We start from the raw sequence: 19,500 nt of genomic DNA, 5'->3' as shown, positions 1-19,500 counted from the left end.
GGAGCTATTGAGTGTAGAATTTAAGCGTTTAAAAGAACAGCTGGAAGAATTGCAAGCTCGTCAGGAAGAAGAAGGATTTCGAGGATTCGAGTCTGTTGAACGCGATGCAGAAGGAAGTGGTGATGACAAGAGTAATTCAGAAGATGACTCCATTAACCCTAATCAGCAATGAAAATTCGGTGAAGAAAAATTCAGAAGGTATGGTTAATCCTAGATAGACATAATGTTTGGGATTTTCAGTTTTTCTCTCCATCACACAGGTGGAAGTTATTTGTTGTTTAAGGGGTTCGAATAGAGATGAAACCTTGGAACAACATTTTAAGTGGTGTAACATACAAAATATTCCTACTTGATATTAAAACGCTCGCAAGACGTTCTAATTTATGTCTTCTATTTCCTACACTGCTTGGGAATGGGCCATTGAACAGGCATAAGCATGTGTGCTCGCATGACACACGGCTCAGTCAAAGCCGCCATGTTTGAATCTTGTTCTCTCTCACTAGAGACGAAACGGTTATATGTGAGCTCGCAGGACATACTGACTTGATAAGGGTAAACCAAGCGGCCATTTTTTCTTGTTTCTCTTATGATTATAAATTCAGAAAATAAACCGCGCTCGTAAGACGCATATACATATCAAGATATAAATAAATGGAACTTAGCTTATTTATAAATTTTACTATGGATAAGTCTCATATAAGTGAATTACGCCTTTTTAGATGGTAAAGAGAACGCCTTGAACAAGATAGTTGAAGAGAAAGAAAAAGATGAAGCGGATATCGATGATGAAATTGTAGAGATTTTTGGTCAGGATCCACTCGAATCTAAAGCCTTAAAATTGAAGGTTCATTTGTCAATTCACAAAAGATGGAAATATTGGGTTTCAAATGGAATAGAGAAAGAGGAAAGGGAGAACTTATTAGAAAAGTACAAATGTCCTGACGGATTAGAGGTACTTCAATTAAATCCAAAAATTTCACTAAAACTACCAAAACACTCTAAGACTAGAGACACTTACATGGCTAAGAGACAACAATCGGTGGGGTCCGCCCTGGCCTCTATTGGATCGGTTATGTCTACACTTATCGAGGAAAAGGAAAGTGTCGATAAAGTTCTCTTATTAGAACGCTTACATGATGCAGGAAAACTCATCGCAGACATGATACACAGTCAGACTAAGTCTAGGATTGCCTTTGTTCTAGCCGGGGTTGATAAAGAAACAAGAACTGTGCTTGAAGACACAAAGTCAGAGGAATTTTTAGTTAGTAAAAACCTAGCAGAAAAAATTAAAGAAGCAAGAAGTATGGATAGAGTAGCTGTTTCCTTAAGGAAAAATCCTGGGCAAAAATTTCATATACCACCATCTCAAAGACAGGCTTTAAACTCAAGCAGCCTGCTGGGAAAAAGGTCGTTTCCCAATTCATCAGGCTACTTCCAAGGCCACCCGTCGACTCAAGCAAGACCGCGACTGTACTTCAAAAACAGGCCACAAAATCAGCCATTCAACCAAAAAGCACAGTTCCAGGGGTACAAAACGAGGATGCAGGGAAAATTCAAATAAGTTTTAAGTAAGGTTGCAGGAAGATTGAAATACTATTTGGAAAATTAGTTAACGATTATATCATATAACTTTATTTTAAATTGTATTAAGGGTTTTAGGATAAAATTTGATCCGAAAGTAGAACAGGGAAAGATATCGTTCGTTAAATTTGATTCAGTCAAAGAAGTAAATAACTGTCAACAAGCAATAGACTCACTATTAGCAAAGGGCGCCATAGAACCTTGCAGACCAGATAAGAATCAATTTTTATCGACCTATTTTCTTGTACGTAAACCAGATGGATCATTTCGCTTCATTTTAAATCTAAAAAAGTTGAACGAGTTTATCAGAAAAGATCATTTTAAAATAGAGGACCTTAGAACGGCTGTAAAATTAGTTTTTCCGGGTTTTTTTATGTGCACCATCGACTTAGTAGATGCTTATTACATGGTTCCCATTCATGAAGACAGTAGAAAGTTTTTAAGGTTTGAATTCTTTGGGAAACTTTTTCAGTTTACTTGCTTACCATTCGGTTTGAATATAAGCCCGTTTATTTTCACGAAACTGATGAAGCCTGTTGTAAATAATTTAAGAACGAAAGGACTGATGTCAGTAATATACCTTGATGATATGTTATGCGTGGCTAAGGATTTTGAATCTTGCAAACAAAATACAAAAGATACAGTTTCCTTATTAAATTTTTTGGGATTTTTAGTAAACAAAAGGAAAAGTAATCTTACACGATCTACAAGATGCAAATTTCACGGTCTTATTATTAATTCAATACAATATTGTATTGAACTACCAGATGAAAAAAGACGAAATTTAGAAATAGAAATAAGGTCATTTCTCACGAAGTCTTCTTGTTTAGTCAAGGAATTTGCACATATCATAGGGAAATTAACTGCTGCTTGTACAGCAGTAGAGTATGGAATGTTATATACAAGATCCTTAGAAAGAGAAAAATGTTTAGCATTAACATCAAATAACTTTGATTATGACAGAAAGATGTTGATTCCAAAGTCTATTATTTGTGATTTAAATTGGTGGATGAATGCATTACCGGTTACGATAAACTCTATTAAAACAGGTGATTTCATAATGGAAATTTATACAGATGTTTCTGGCACAGGTTGGGGTGCTACGAATAGTTTAGATCAGGTTTATCTATTTTGGGTTGATGAGCAAAAGAAGTTTCATATAAATTGCAGAGAGCTTTTAGCAGTAAAATTTGCATTAGAAAGGTTAGCAGATCAATTAAGTAACTGCCAAGTCCTGCTTAGGAGTGACAACACAACAGCCATATCTTATATTAATAAGATGGGCGGTGTGCGCTATCCTTCCTATAATAAACTGGCTAAAGACATCTGGCAGTGGGCAAAAAACAAAAGGATTTTCTTGTTTGCATCCTATATAGCATCAATTGATAATAAACAAGCTAACAGATTATCTACAATGAAAAATAATGACGCGGAATGGGAGCTGAATAATAAAGCATCTCAGTTAATTGTTAAAAGATTTGGTTGTCCAAGTGTGGATTTATTTGCCTGTGGGAATAACTCTAAATGTAAAAATTTTTTCTCGTGGAAACCCGATCCAGAAGCCCTACAAATTGATTCATTTACGGTAGAATGGATAAATCTAAGAATTTATGCATTTCCACCTTTTAACTTAATTTTAAAAACTCTTGTGAAAATCAAACAGGATAATGCATCAGGTATTATTGTAGTGCCTCGTTAGCCAGGGCAACCATGGTACCCTTTATTTTTAGAAATGCTGGTAGGAAATCCCCTTATTTTCAATCCAGATGTTAATTTATTATTATCCCCATGCAGAAGGAAAGTTCACCCACAAGCGAACCACCTGTTTTTAATGGCAGGCGCAGTATCAGTGAAGTCTTCTTAAGAAAAAATGTTCCTACAGATGCGTTAGATATACTATTGGCATCTCTTGCTCCGGCGACAGCTAAGCAATACGAATCGGCCTTGCGACAATGGTGGTTGTTTTGAGAGAAAAATAAATTCGATTTTTACGCGCCAAAGAGAAATACTCTAATTAGGTTTTTGACAGCAAGCTTTAAAAAGGGCGTTTCTTACAGCTCTCTAAATAATTTTCGTTCAGCAATATCCCTCATTTCTCAAGATAAGATAGGTGATGATGCAATTATCAGTAGATTCATAAAAGGTGCATTTAGATTGAGACTGGCTAACCCGAAGTATTCTCACACATGGGATGTATCAATAGTCCTAGATTATTTAAAGAAGCTGTACCCTTTACAAAGTTTAAAGTTGAAAGATTGAACTTACAAAGTAGTAGTACTACTAGCGTTAAGTACAGGGCATAGGGCACAGACTTTATCTAATATTAAATTAAGTAATATCCGCTCAACTCCACAAGTTGTAGAGATAAGAATCTCAGATCTTATAAAAACGTCGAGTCCTGGTAGGTGTCAGCCTTTGTTAACTTTACCCAAGTTCAATCAAAACTCTAATGTATGCTTATCATCTACACTAAGAGAATATATAAATGTTACTAGACAAGTAAGGGGAAATGAAGTTAAACTATTTCTAGCGATTAAAAAGCCACATGCGGCTGTCACTTCTCAAACCATTAGTAAATGAATTAAAAAGGTACTAGAAAAAAGCGGTATCGATATATCTGTTTTTTCTCGCATTCAACAAGACATGCGTCTACATCGGCTGCCTTAGCTAAAGGAGTCGATTTAAACACAATAAGACGTACAGCAGGATGGTCTGAAAGTTCGCAAACGTTTGCCACATTTTATAATCGACCTATACTTGTAAACAAAGATAACTTTGCCTCTGCTGTTTTAGAATTATAAGAGGTACTAGTTGTAAAAGGACGCTCATTTTAATTTTAATTTGTTTGGTATTATTTGTACTACCTATTTAAAAAAAAAACCAACAAACAAGAGTGAGTGTTTAATAAATGACAGCTCTATTTAAAATATCTATTTATAATAATCGCAAGAAAGAGGCGACTGAAGTATAATTGAACGATTGAACGAACTTACCTGTAAGTGAAGTTCGATCGCAATTATATGAAGAAGCCTCTTTCAAAGAGATTACAGTCCCACCCCATCAAAAAATTCTAGAAATTGTTTTGGGTTTTTCTCTAAATCCCTAAACCCTAATAAGAACTTAGCAATTTTAAATACTTTAAAGATATGAGGTTGGCTTGGAACGCGCAAAGTAGTAGCGTATGGGGGAAAATTTTCTTCCCCCCACTCTGAACGTCGTGACATCTAGCGAGATGAAGGGAATACTACATTCTGTAATCTCTTTGAAAGAGGCTTCTTCATATAATTGCGATCGAACTTCACTTACAGGTAAGTTCGTTTAATCGTTCAATTTTTAATCAAACCAGATCAATTCTCAATAAGAAAAAATGGATTTTCACAGAGATGAATTTTCAACTAAAATGAAGAATCTTCAACTTGAATAGTTACATTTTCTGTTAAAAATGTTCCACCAAACAAAATAAATATTCAAATCATTTTTTTTCCTAAAAGTTTTTTTAAAGATTTTAGAATAATTTCAATTTCAGAGTTTTTTTTTTATTAATTTACAGATTCTGCTTGAAAATATAACATTAACTTTAAATGAAGATCGCCCTCCAAACAATATCACATCTCCAGGTCCAATTCCGATCGATCTGAAAATTTCTAGACTGAGGATATCACGAGGTCTCGACGGAGTTTTCCATATTGAACCAGTTGGTAAGTATTTTTTATTTTTTTTTATAAATTTGCCTTTAAAAAAGTTGTTTTAACATTTTTTTACTGCCACTTGTGATTCTTCGCGGGCCTAAAATTGTTCTAGGTTTCTTAAAAAATATTTTTTAAAATATAAAAAATAAATTTTAATATTTATTTTAACTATTATTGTTTAGTCTATTAATGATGAATATTGCCATTTATTTATCGCGGGCTTCACAGTCTTTCCCGTATTTAAAAAAATGCATGAATTTTCTAAAATGATTTAACAAAATTGTTAAATTTTCTAAACAAAAAAAAAACAGTTGAATTCAAGAAAAAAGAGACTTTTTAACAAAATTGTTTAATTTAAAAAAAGTAGATTAATTTTTAATCAAATAGTTGTATTTTCAACCGGAGAATGATACTTCAACTAAGAAAATTAATTTTCCACCAAAAAATAAAAAATTTTCACAAAAAAAGTTAATTGTGAACAAAATAGTGTAATTTTCTTATAAAGTATTTTAATTTTCTACTCAAAATATAATTTTCACAAAATTATTCAATTTTTAACCAAGTAGTTAAATTTTTAACTAAAAACATTTTTTTTCAACCGAGACTATTAATTTTCGACCAAAAAAGACGAGTTCTCAACACGTTAGATGAATTTTCCAATAATTGATTGAATTTTCTTCTAAAAAAGATAGTGAAGGTTTTAAAAAAAAATAAATTGTAGACCAAAGACAACCACTTTTTGACAAAATTGTTAATTTTTGATACCAAAGAGATAAACTGTCAACTGAAATTATGAAACTTGAGCCAAAAAATGAGTTATTAACAAAATTGTTAAATTTTTTACCAACAAAATTAATTGTCAACCAAGAATATTAATTTTCCAACAGCCAGGTGAGTTTTCGGCCAAATGATTGAATTTTCATCTAAAAAAGATCAATTTTTGACTAAAAATGGATTAATTAAATTTTTAATTAAAAAAAGAAATCAACGAAAAAAATTAATTTTTAATAGAGGAACTGGAATAGTTAAGGTTTCAGTTAAAAATTAAATTTTCAACCAAAGCAAACATTTTTTTGACAAAATAGTTCATTTTTAAAACAAATGTTAAATTGACTAAAATTATAAATCTTGAATAAAAAAATTATTTTTTAACCAAATTGTTAAATTTTGTAGCAAAAAAAGATCATGTTCAAACAAGACGATTAATTTTCCAACAACGAGATGAATTTTCCACCAAAGGATTGAATTTTCATCTAAAAAAGATCAATTTTTGACTAAAAATGGAAAAATTACATTTATAATTAAAAAATTAATATTCAGTAAAAAAATCGAATAAAAAATTAATTTTTAACAGAGGAACTGGAATAGTTCAAGTTTAAGTTAAAAATATAAATTTTCGACCAAAGACAACCATTTTTTGACAAAATAGTTCATTTTTAAACCAAAGAGATAAATTTTTAACTCAAATTATGAATCTTAAACAAAAAAATCAGTTATTAACAAAATTGTTAAACTTTCTATCAAAAAAATTCATTTTCAACCAAGAATATTAATTTTCCAACAACGAGATAAATTTTGCACCAAATGATTGAATTTTCATCTAAAAAAGATCAATTTTCGACTAAAAATGGAATAATTACATTTTTATTTAAAAAATTAATTTTTGACAGAGGAACTGGAATAGTTAATGTTCCAGTTAAGAAATAAAAATTCGACCAAAGACAACAATTTTTTGACAAAATATTTTATTTTTAAACCAAATGATAAATTGTCGACTAAAATTATGAATCACAAACGAAAAAAATGAGTTTTTAACCCAATTATTAAATTTTTTGCCAACAAATTAATTTTCAACCAAGAAAATTAATTTTCTACCAAAGAGAACGAGTTTTCAACAAACTAGATAAGTTTTCCACCAAATAGTTGAAGTTTCATCTAAAAAGATCAATTTTGGCTGAAAATGGAATAATTACATTTTTAATTAAAACAACTAATTTCCGTAAAAAATTACGTCAAATCAAAAGATTAATTTTTAACGGGGGATGTGGAATAGTAAAGGTTTCCGTAAAAAATCAATTTTCTACCAAAAAACATCGATTTTTCAACAAAATAATTCAATTTCAAATCAAAGAGATGAATTGTCAACTAAAATTCTACCTAAAAAAATAATTATAAACCAAGAAGATTAATGTTCTACCAAAAAATATGAATTTTCAACATTGTAGTTAAATTGTATTCATATTTTCGGATGAAAAACTCAATTATTTTGTAGAAAATGCTTATTTTTTGTATGAATTAAACTGTGTTCAATTTTTAATTAAAATGCTTTGATTAAAATATCAACTATTTTTTTTAAATTAAATTTTTCGTTGAAAATTTATATTTTCGGCTAAAAAATTTATCTATTTTGTATAAAATACGTATTTTTGATTGAAAATTCAAAGATTTGGTTGTAATTGATTTATTTCTTGACTGAAAAGCCTTTATTGGTTGATAACAATTCGTATTTTTTGTTTGAATTTAACTGTTTTTCTTTGTAAATTACACTGTGTTTCATTAAAATATCAACTATTTGGTTCAAATTGAACGTTCTCGTCAAAAACTTAGCTTTTTGTTTTTTGAAAATGTACTTTTTTGTTGAAAATTAAATATTTTGTTGGAAATTCATATTTCGACCTGAACATTTAAGATTTTGGTTGAAACTTTTTTCTTTCTTGTCTGAAAATCTCTCGTTTGTTGAAAATTTGTCTTTTTGGTTTAAAAGTTCATTTCTTTTGGTAGAAATTTAATTTTTGTGGCTAAAAATTAATATATTTTGATTGAGGATTCAACTGTTTTGTTTAAAATTAACTTTTTTGTTGAAAATTCATATTTTCAGGTGAAAAATTCAACTTTTTTGTATAAAATACTTAATATAAAAAATATTTGGATTGAGAATTCAACAATTTGGTTGCAATTTGTTTTTTTTTCTTGACTGAAAAACCTTTCTTGGTTAATAATGAAAATATTTGGATGAAAATTCGTATTTTTTGTTTGAATTTAATTGTTTTTTATTGTAAATTAAACAGTGTTTCGAATAAAAGATCAACTATCTGATTAAAAAATCGACTTTTTCGTTGAAAATTCATAATCTCGGGTGAAAAATTCACGTACAAATTTGATAGAAAATTCATATTTTGAATACAAAATTAAAGAATATGATTGAAACTTTTTTCTTTCTTTTATAAAATTCTCTCTTGTCGAAAATTCGTATTTTTTGGTTCAAAAGTTCTTCTGTTTTGGTAGAGACCTAATTTTTTTGGCTAAAATTGATCTATTTTATTTGTAGATTTAACTATTTAGTTCAAAAGTAACTATTTTCTTAAAAATTCATATTTTCGTTTGGAAAATTCGAATATTTTGTAGAAAATTAATATTTTGGCTTGAAAATTTAAGAATTTGGTTGAAACTTTTTTCTTTCTTGCCTGAAAATCTCTCTTTTGTTGAAAATTCGTGTTTTAAGATTGACAGTTCATCTCTTTTGGTAGAAATTAAATTTTTTTCTATTTGATAATTAATCGGTTTTAGTTCAGGATGAACTATTTTGTTGAACATTCGTATTTTTTAGTTGATTTCAACTGTTTTTAAATAAAAATTAAAATCTTATTTGTTTGAAAATTACACTACTTTATTAAAGTTAAAGAATTAAAAAACTTAATTTTTTTGGATTGCAGATTCATTATTTTATTTAAACATGCATCTCCTTAATTGCAAATTTAACTATTTTTTCTTGAAAAAAAAATATTTGTAGAAAATTAATCTTCTTAGTTGAAAATGTATCTTTTTGGTTGAAAATTAACTCTTTTGTTTAAAATTTATATTTTTGGGTGGGAAATTTAACTATTTTGTAGAAAATTCAACAATTTGGGTAACAAATTGTTCAGTTTTTACTGAAAAACCTTTTGCTTGGTTGATAATTAAATTTTTTGTAAAAAAAATCGTTTTTATTGTTTTAGATTTAATTATTTTTTTAAACCAATATTTTTGGGTTGAAATTTTATCTCTTTGGTTCAAAATTAATTTTTTTGTTTATATTTTATATTTGATTGAAAAATTCGAATTTTATTTTTAAATCAGTTTTTCATTTGAAAATAAGTTTTTTAATTGAAAACTTTTTTGGTTAAAAATTCCATTCTTTTATTGGAAATCAAATATTTTCACTTGAAATATGAGAAATTCAAAACGTTTCAAATTTAATTAATTATTGTGCTTGCATTAATTAAAAAAAAATTATTCCCGAATTTTTATCGAAAATATTCCTATTCTCCCTGTTTTTAGAGAATTTTTGTGAGTCAAATTTCGGTTTCTTTTTATGGATGATAAACAAAAGATAATTAGTCCGAAATTTAAAACGTTTTAGGCCCTGATCCTCCAGCTTTTTATTCTCATTTTGTATCGACAAGATTAGAAGCTTTTATCAAGTAAATTTAGATTTGCTAAAATTTGTATTTTAGAATTGGTCATTTGAATTTATAGAATACGGATCGAAAATTTAGCAAAACAAGTGGCAGAGTTTCTAGTTTTGATTTTTTATTGTATATTGTATAATTGTTCTTTGCATTCGGAAGGTCTATCGTCGAATGTGAGCATTTGTACCACACAAGTAGAAATTAGATCTAGCTTTTTTTGCTTATCGAAAGCACACTTAGATATTTTTTTATTTTGCGAATTTTGCCGAAGAATTTAAGCATTCTATAGTGTAGATATTATAGAAAATTAGAAAAGCACGAGAGCAGAAGCATGCTGTTAGAGACAGGGTGGCCGCAAGTCAGGAAAAACTTGGAAATCGGGTCATTTTTACCCACTTTTTTTCTCTCAAGTCACTTTTTCAAGATAAAGTCAGCCCATGGTACACTCATATAGGTCATTTTTGCAAATACGCAAAAATTTTCTCCTAAAGATTATATTTTTAGTTACAAATTTTATTATTTGGTTGAAAATTTAACCATTTTCTTGAAAAGACATCCTTTTTGGTTGCAAATTCAACTGTTTTGTTAAAAATTTGTCTTTTTTGGTTAATTATTTAGCATTTTTCGTAGAAGATTAAACTTTTTTGTAAAATTCACATTTTGTTTCTGATAAGTCAACTGAAATTTTTTTGGATGAAAAATATTTTATCTGGAAATTTGTCTTTTTGACTTGAAATTTATCTTTTTTAGTAGCAATATTGGATATTATTGGAAAAATGTCAACTCTTTTGTTGAAGATTAAACTGTTTCCTAGAAAATTTACTTTTTATTTAAAATTCCTATTTTTGTCTTAAAAAGTCAATTCAATTCTTCTTTTAATGAAAATTCAACTCTTTTGTTGAAAATATCTCCTTTGGTTTAAAATTTTACCCGTTTTAGTAAAATTTTCATTTTTCTTGGACAAAAATAGAACTATTTGGTTTTGTTTTGTTGAAAAGTCGTACTTTTTGTTTTAAAATTCTGCTGTTTTGTTGCAAATTTAATTATTTCGCAGAAAGTTGACCGTTTCTTTAAGTTTAATATTTTGGTATTCAAAAAAGAACTGAAATTTTTGCTGCATGAAAATTCAACTTTAAAAAAAAATGTCAATTTTTATTAAAAATTCACCTGTTTTAGTAAAAATTTCATCTTTTTTTGATAAAAATACAACAGTTTGTTGAAAATTCAACAATTTTCTAGAGGATTTACTTTTTTTTTAATTCCTATTTTTTAGTTAAAAAGTCAATTCAAATATTTTTTAAATGAAAATTCCACTCTGTTTTTGAAAATTTGTCCTTTTGTTGAAACGCTTACCTGCTTTAGTAAAATTTTCATTTTTCTTGGACAAAAATACAACTATTTTGTTTTGTTTTGTTGAAAAGTCCTACTTTTTGTTTGAAAATTCTGCTGTCTTGTTGAAAATTTAAATATTTCGCAGAAAAAGAACTGAAATCTTTTCTGGATGAAAATTCAACTTAAAAATATTTTTTCAACTTTTATTAAAAATTCACCAGTTTTAGTACAAATTTCATATTTTTTTGATAAAAGTACAACTGTTTTGTTGGAAATTCAACAATTTTCTAGAGGATTTACTTCTTTTTAGTTCCTTTTTTTCCAGTCAAAAATTCAATTCAAATATTTTTTTATGAAAATTCAACTCTTTTTTCGAAAATTTGTCTTTCGGTTTAAAAATGTACCTGTTTTAATAAAATTTTCATTTTTCTTGGACAAAAATAAAACTATTTGGTTTTGTTTTGTTGAAATTTTGTTGAAAATTCATATTTTTTGTTTGAAAATTTTGCTGTTTTGTTGAAAATTTAATTATTTCGCAGAAAGTTTACTGTTTCTTTAAGTTTAATCTTTTGGTGCTAAAAAGGACTGAAATCCTTTCTGGATGAGAATTTAACTTTTTAAAAAATGGTCAATTTTTATTATAAATTCATCTGTTTTAGTACAAATTTAATCTTTTTTTGATGAAAATGAAACTGTTTTGTTGGAAATTCAACAATTTTGTAGAGGATTTATTTTTTTTAGTTCCTTTTTTTCGAGTTAAAAATTCAATTCAAATATTTTTTTATGAAAATTCAACTCTGTTTTCGAAAATTTGTCTTTAGGTTTAAAAATGTACCTGTTTTAGTAAAATTTTCATTTTTCCTGGACAAAAATAAAACAGTTTGGTTTAAAAATAAAAACAAATTTGATAAAAAAAAGTTATGCTTTTTGGTTAAAAATTTGTCTATTTATCAGAAAATTAACTTATTATTTACAATTCTTATTTTGATTCAAATTTAGGATATTTAAATAGGAAAACAATCCTATGTAAAATCCTTTTTTAACGTCCAATAATCAAATTGATGAAAATAATTCCTGAAAATAAAATCAAGAATCTAACGACCAAATTTGGATTTAAAAAAACTTAAAAAAGTATGTATAATAATCACCAACGTTCCGGCACTCATACAGCACCCTTATCAAGGCAAAAATAAAAATGAAATAAAATAAAATAAAAAATAAATAAAAAGGAGGGGAGAGAAGTGTTCCTTTTTTTCAGATTCCAATCATCTTTGTTGGATAAAAATGCAACTACATGGTTGAAAAGTTATACTTTTTGTTTGAAAATTCTGCTATTTTGTATAAAATTTAATTATTTCACAGAAAGTTAAAAATTCGTATTTTTTGTTTGAATTTAACTGTTTTAGATTAAATTATTTTTTTAAACCTATATTTTTGGGTTGAAATTTCATTTATTTGGTTCAAAAATAATTTCTTTTAAAAAAATTCATATTTTCGGTTGGAAAATTCATATCCTAATTGAAAATTCATCTTCTCAATTGAAAATTTAACTTTTTTTCTTAATTTTTTTGTTTGTACGAAAATTAATCTTCTTGGTTAAACATTGATCTTTTTGGTTGAAAATTCCTTTATTTATTGAAAATCAAATATTTTAACTTGAAATCTGGGCAATTTGAAGCTTTTGAAATTTAATTAATTAAGTTGAATATTTTGGTGTTAAAAGAGAACCGAAATCTTTTCTGGATGAAAATTCAATTAAAAACAAAAATTTTCAATTTTTATTAAAAATTCATCTATTTTAGTAAAAATTCATCTATTTTAGTAAAAATTTCATCTTTCTTGAATAAAATGTTGCAAGTAAACTGAAATCTTCTTTGGATAAAAATTTAACTATTAATTTTAAGGTTCCTTTTTAAATTCATCTGTTTTAGAAGTTTTATTTTTCTTGAATAAAAATCCAACTATACGGTTGAAAATTCAACTCTTTTTTAAATGTTTGTCTTCTTGATTTTAAAATTCATCTGCATTATCAGAAATTACATCCTTCTTGAATAAAAATGCTAGTATTGGGTTGAAAATTCATACTTTTAAACTTCTTCTGTTTCCTTGAAAATACAACTAATTCGTAAAAAATTTACTTTTTGTTTAAATTTAATATTTTTATGGTAAAAAGAGAACTGAAATTTTTTCTGGATGACAATTTAACTATTCTTGTGCATTAAAAAAAAATTTATCTGTTTTAAGAGAAATTTTATCTTTCTAGGGCAAAAATGAACTGAAATATTTTCTTAATGAAAGTTGAACTTTAAAAAAATGTATCGTTTTTTATTAAAAATTCATAAGTTTTATTACAAATTTCATCTTTGTTGAATAAAAATGAAACTATTTCATACAGAATTATTTTTTGTTAAAAGTTTTGTATTCTTATCTTGAAAAGTCAACTGGAATCTTTTTTGGATGAAAGTTCAAATATTTTTTTGAAAATTTGTTTTTGTTTATAAATAAAAATTCATTTGTTTTAAAAGAAATTTATTCATTCTTTGAATAAAAAACAACTAATTTGGCATAAAATTTAACATTTTTATTGAATTCATCCACTCTGGATAAAAACTCAACTTTTTAGATTGAAAATTAAAATATTTTGTAAAGTTATCTTGTTGATTTAAAAATTCATCTTTTTTACTAAAAAAAATTTTTTTCTATGAAAATGCTACTTTTTGGTTAAAAATGATTCTTCTTTACTTGAGTAATGACTTGAGAAACATTTGATTAAATCATTTCTTAAGAAATAATTTTATTAAGATTTATATTTTTAGCTGAAAAATAATTTTTTCAGTTGAAATATTTTCTTAGAAAACGATCTCTTTTAACTGAAAATTCAACTACATGGGTAAAATTTCAACTAAATCTTGATCGTTGAAAGTTCACTAAAATCTTTTTAAACAGAAAATTTAATTAATTTTTCGAAATTTTTTCTTTTTTATTTAAATATTCATATTTTTTAGTAGAAATTTAATTTTTTTAATGCAAATGCAACTTTTTTGTTAAAAATTATTTTCTTTTGTTTAAGAATTCAATTATTTTGTTTAAAATATTTGGTTGAATCGCTTTGTTAAGAAATTATTTTTTTATAATTTATATTTATAGTTAAACATTCATTTCTTTGGTTGAAAGTTTAACTATCTTGTTAAAAAATAGTCTTTTTTAATTGAAAATTCAACAACTTGGGCTAAATGGTAAAAAAATGTATTGAAGGCTTATGTCTTTGTTTGAAAATGTAACTGTTTATTCAAAAAGCCGTTTTTTATTTAAAAATAATTTTTCAACTAAAAATGTAACTTTTCCATTTTTTAATATTGATTTTATTTAGTTGACAAATCTCCTTTTTTGGTTTGAAATGTCTTTTTTGAAAATTCGACTTGAAGGTTCAATAATCTAGATAAACTTTTATTTTTTTCTAGGGTGAAAAATTTTTATTTGTTAAAAATTCGTCCTGTTAGTTCTTAAATTCTTTTTCTTGTGTATAAATTTTATCTTTTTTCAATTTGAAAGTTAAACTATGACACTTTTCTGTTGGGAATTTATCTTTTTAGGTTGAAAATTCAGTTATTATATTCAAAATTCAAGTTCTTTGTTGTTAAAATGTCATCATTAAAAAGTAGAAGATACATTTTCTTGTTTAAAATAAATTTTATTCCATTTACTAAATATTTTGTATCAAAAATATTACAAGATTAAAGTGCTGCTATTTAAATATTAATGATTAAGAAAAATGAAAAATTAGTCAAGGAAAAATCAGAGGATTTGGAAAATGAAGTTCTCGGACGGGCGGACCGTCCGAAACTGTTTTTATTTTGCATTAATTTGTTGTAAATTTTCTTTATATTAAAAATGTTACAAAATTAGAATTTTGGTATTTAGAATAGAGTGATAATGTTTAAAATCCCCAATGCGCGGTTGTTTGAAATTGTGCTCGAGTCAGTGGATGACCAAATAAAAAGAGGCCCGAAGAGCGGGAAGCCCTCGTTGGTTTCAATTGAGTATTTTAGCATGACGTCATTGGAATGCAGACAAATTTTTGGAAAAAAATATACCAAACGTAAAAGTAAGTCATAAATTTACGAATAGTAATATTTCTCAAGTGTAGAATCTATTCCCTCAATCACGTTTCACTATTTTGTCGATTTTGTACGGTGACCTCAAATTTTAGAGATTTGATTGTATTGCATAAAACAGAAAGGTCTTCAGCCACTTGAAAAATATTATTATTCAAATCTTTATAACATACTTTTAAGTTTAGAATATTTTCTTTAAAAAGGCGTATGCAATTCTATGTCAAGGACTATGCTAACCTTCCACACACTTCCACGTATCCTAGTATGACCGTGACGTCATGCTACAAAACTTATTATTCCGAGAAATATTTGAGTCATTTTTTGATTATATTATAATGATTTTTAGTTAGTAAATTGTACTGTTTCTAGGAAATGTTATATTTGTCACGTTGTACGTCAACAAAAACACTGACATGCATGCAAGCTGACAGACAGCTACTTTTCCAACTGCGCATGTGCTGAAAAGCGCGGATCTATTTAAAATTACAAAATATAAACTTGTAATATTACATTAATAATGAATTACTTAAAGAAATAAGCTATTTCTTAGTTTCGATTCAATTAATTTTTTTTAATTAAAAATTTTGTTTTAAATATTTCTTTGTATTATTATCGATCGTATTTATTGATTTCAAATCGACCCGCACTTTTCGGCACATGCGTCCGCATTGATACAAGGCCGGGGCAGCCAATGAATGTCGCCTGACAAAAATAACCTGAAGGTCGCGCTAGAGTTGAGGGTTTCCCCCAGCCTTCAATTTATCGATCGTGTTTGTTTCAAGGCCGTTAAAATAGGCGGAAGTTCACTGTAATATTAATGTTCAGGAAGTTTTGTGAATAAAGTTTTGCGGCCGCCCTGAAAAGAGATGCTTTTTTCAGAAAAATAAACCCAGAAAAGAGATTCCTCATTTCTGATTCTTGATTTTTTTCCAGTAAATGCTCTTCCGGAAAGCAACTCAAACCCGACAATATCGAACAGTATCCAGACTAAAAGTGCTTCGGAATTAAACACCCTCAGACAAAGTTGCCAGCAGCTCAATTCGGACAATGAAGAATTAAAACGACGTCTCGCAGCCTTAGAACGACTTTCAGAAGAGAATTCGCGACTCCGCTTCATCAAAGAAGAATCAGACATGCTCAGATCTTGTCTGGAAACGGCCCAAGAGAATATTTCGATTCTCCTGAAGGAGAAAAAATCCCTCCAGGAGGCAGTGACTAATCTCCAGGGTCAACTCGCTGGGGCCGGCCCCAGCAGCAGTACGAGAACTTCCTGGTCAATCAAAAGATAGCACACCGGAACCGGATGTTTCGACTGTTCCAAATGCTGTAGCGCCAACAAATCTTAGGTCTCGGGCTCGCCAATCATTCCTCCCTATTTTATCAATCATTTCCCAGTTTTTATTTTTTCCTCTGAGACAAATCCAAAAAGGGAGGCTTTTCATTAATTTTGGCCCCCCGGTAGATTTTTTTTCAGAGTTAAAATTTGCCTAGCAAGTGCCGCTCAATCGTTAAAATCGTGCCTCAACACGGAGCAAAATGCGATCAGCACCTTCCAAAGTCAGAATGAATGAAAGGCCATTCATAAGAAATTTCTCCCTCTTGCAATTTAATCTTTAAAAAATATTTATGCAAATATTCGTGTATAGAGGGTAGGGTGCCCATTTAAAAAATTGTTTTTTTTACCCCCCTCAGAAAAAGTAAATGGTGCATATTTAAGATAATAATTAACTTCTTTTCTTTTTCTGGTAAAAAATTTCTTACATTACAAAATTGAAATACTAAATTTGTTTACGTCTTTTAAAAATTCAGGGCCTAATGTCAAAGGCTTTTCGGAAAATTCTCAGAACATTTCAATACAAAAATTTGTTTCTTTTCTACTTTTTTTTTTAAATTATCCATTTTAGAAACTACATTATTGGTTAAAGATATTCAGGTTTTTAACGCTTAGATTTTTTGTTTTTACCTTTTTTTTAATCCTTTTTATGGTCAGTGTTTCCTCCCTTTTTTTCAAATGTACTTTTCAATTTTTCTCTTAAACTTTGAACTTTAGAAAGTAAATTATTCGCGAAAAATATTTTAATAATGTTTTTTGCTATTAAATTTTTCTTACTTTCGCTTCTCACCAATTATTGGAAATTGTTTGAATTTCAAATAAAAATTATTATTATTAATGGGAAATTTGTAAAATTTAAAAAAATATTTTTTAAAAAAATAACAAATATTTTCCCTAAAAAAATGAGCCATGATTGATTAAAATTCAATTTTTTTTAAATTGATAGAGGAAAAATATCAATTAAAAAAAATATTGTTAAAATAATTATTTTTCGTAAGTTTTAAACGTGAGAGTCGACAGATAATATTATTTTAATTCTTAAAAGCATCGCAAATTTTATGTTTTCCTTAAACCCTTTTTACTAGGAAATATTTCCGAAAAAATTTCTAGTGTCTTAAGAAAAAAAATGAATTTTTCTTGAAAAGAAATGGAAACGTTTCCATAAAAAGAGATTGAAATAAAAAAAGAGGTAACAGCAATTCCAGATATTGCAGATGACGTAATTTCAAATAAAAAACATTAATTTTAATAAAAAATTTTCAAACTTACGAAAAATGTTTTCTCTGAAAAAAATTAGACATGATTAATTAAAATTCAATCTTTTTTTAATTGATAAGTAGCTAGAGAGAAAAAATTAATTGCAAAACTTGTTAAAATTTTTATTTTTCGTGAGTTGTAAACTTTTTCAAACCAAAAATTTTGGTTCATAGGAAATTACTGATAATATTACTCAAATTCTTAAGGACATAGAAAATTTTATTTTTCTGTAAAAAAAAAGTAAAACGTTTCCATAAAAAAAGATTGAAATAAAAAAAGGTAACAGCAATTCTAGTTATTAAAAAATGATGTAATTTCAATAAAAAAAATCATTTTTTTAATGGGCAATTAAAATTTTTTTTAAATTGTTTAAGCAAATAACAAATGTTTTCTCTAAAAAAAAATTAGACATGATTAATTAAAATTCAATTTTTTTTAATTGATAGGAAGCTACAGAAAAAAATAATTACAAAAACTATTGTTAAAATATTTATTTTTTGTTAGCTTTCAACTTTTTTATTAAAAAAAGTGATGTTTTTTTAAAATAGTAAATGATAATATTATTTGAATTTTTTAAATCATATAAAACTTTGTCTTTTTCCTATTAAACACTTTTAATTAAGAAATATTTCAAAAATAATTTTAAAAATGTTTTGTTTTCACATAAAATAACAAAATTCTATAATAACGATTTATGATAAAGAAATGTTAAAGGGAAAAATATCGTTTTTAAAAAACAAATTTTTTTCTAACATTCTTGTTTCTAAAATTTATAATTTTTAAGAAAAAATTCACTTTTCTTCAAATGAAAGTGAAATTTTTCCATAAATAGTGAATACAATAAAAAAAACTAAGAACAAAAAATGTCGATATCTTTATATAAAAAAAGGTCCATAAAAAACTCAAATCTTTTTCTTGAATAAATTTCGTAATTTTAGAAAAAAAAATTTTAAAGTACCGAAATACTTTTTAAAATATGAATTAATTACGAAACTAGTTTTTCTCATAATTTTAACTTCTTTAGATTTATTCTTTAAAAAAATTATTATTTGAGAAAAAGAGGGGTTAATTATTTTCCTAAAAGTTATACATTTTGGGGGTAAGACTTTGATAAAAAAAATATATTATTTTTTAAAGAGGCACCCTAATAGAGAATTCTATGTTCTAAATTGTACATAATATGTATATTTATAGTTATTGTTTTTCTCTCGCATATAAGAATTCTTTTATATAGAAAAAATGTTTTTTTTAGAATAGAAAATGGTTTTTTTTACAATCGCTTCTTAGACTTAAGGTTCGTGTCAGTGATAGAAATCGTGTAAATGGTCCATCAAGCACAAAAATCAGAAATTTAAATTTAGACTCTCAGATTTAAAACTTGACTTTGAAAAACCAACGAGACTGTAATTTTTCTTTTCTCATACAGATTGTGCTTTTTTATAGTCATTTAATTATTGTTAAACATCGATTAAATTGTTACTTAAAAATAATGTTTAGAAACCCCCTTTTTTATTATTTTTCTCACGTTGCTTTCGGGTTTTCGATCGCAGGTCGATCGTTTTTTTTTTTTTTTTTGATCACGCTTTAATATTAAGAGTATTTTTCTAATTTAGTGTTCGACTCCGAAGTTTTAGGTGAATCTCTACGCATATCATAATATATAATTCGTATTTACGGTTAAAAATTGAACTCTTAGCTAGATTCGAATTGAAAGTGGAATTGTGTCAAAATAAAAAAAAATCAAA

At 27.0% G+C, this 19,500-nt stretch overlaps 1 protein-coding gene across 1 annotated transcript in view; it reads left to right on the top strand.

Moving 5' to 3' along the window:
- Positions 1 to 17,108, top strand: part of LOC117173747 (UHRF1-binding protein 1-like) — a 99,497-nt gene extending 82,389 nt beyond the window's left edge. Inside the window, exons 15-16 of the mRNA XM_033362388.1 lie at positions 5,132 to 5,279; positions 16,099 to 17,108. Of these exons, the coding sequence (XP_033218279.1) occupies positions 5,132 to 5,279; positions 16,099 to 16,454 (504 nt within the window). The 3' untranslated portion in view covers positions 16,455 to 17,108. The remainder of the gene's footprint in view (positions 1 to 5,131; positions 5,280 to 16,098) is intronic.
- The last annotated feature ends 2,392 nt before the right edge of the window (positions 17,109 to 19,500 follow it).

Source organism: Belonocnema kinseyi, chromosome 5 (genome assembly GCF_010883055.1).
Source record: "Belonocnema kinseyi isolate 2016_QV_RU_SX_M_011 chromosome 5, B_treatae_v1, whole genome shotgun sequence".
Taxonomy (NCBI): Eukaryota; Metazoa; Arthropoda; class Insecta; order Hymenoptera; family Cynipidae; genus Belonocnema; species Belonocnema kinseyi.
The sequence above is the reverse complement of the archived record's forward strand: the minus strand, read 5'-3'. Positions and strand labels throughout refer to the sequence as shown.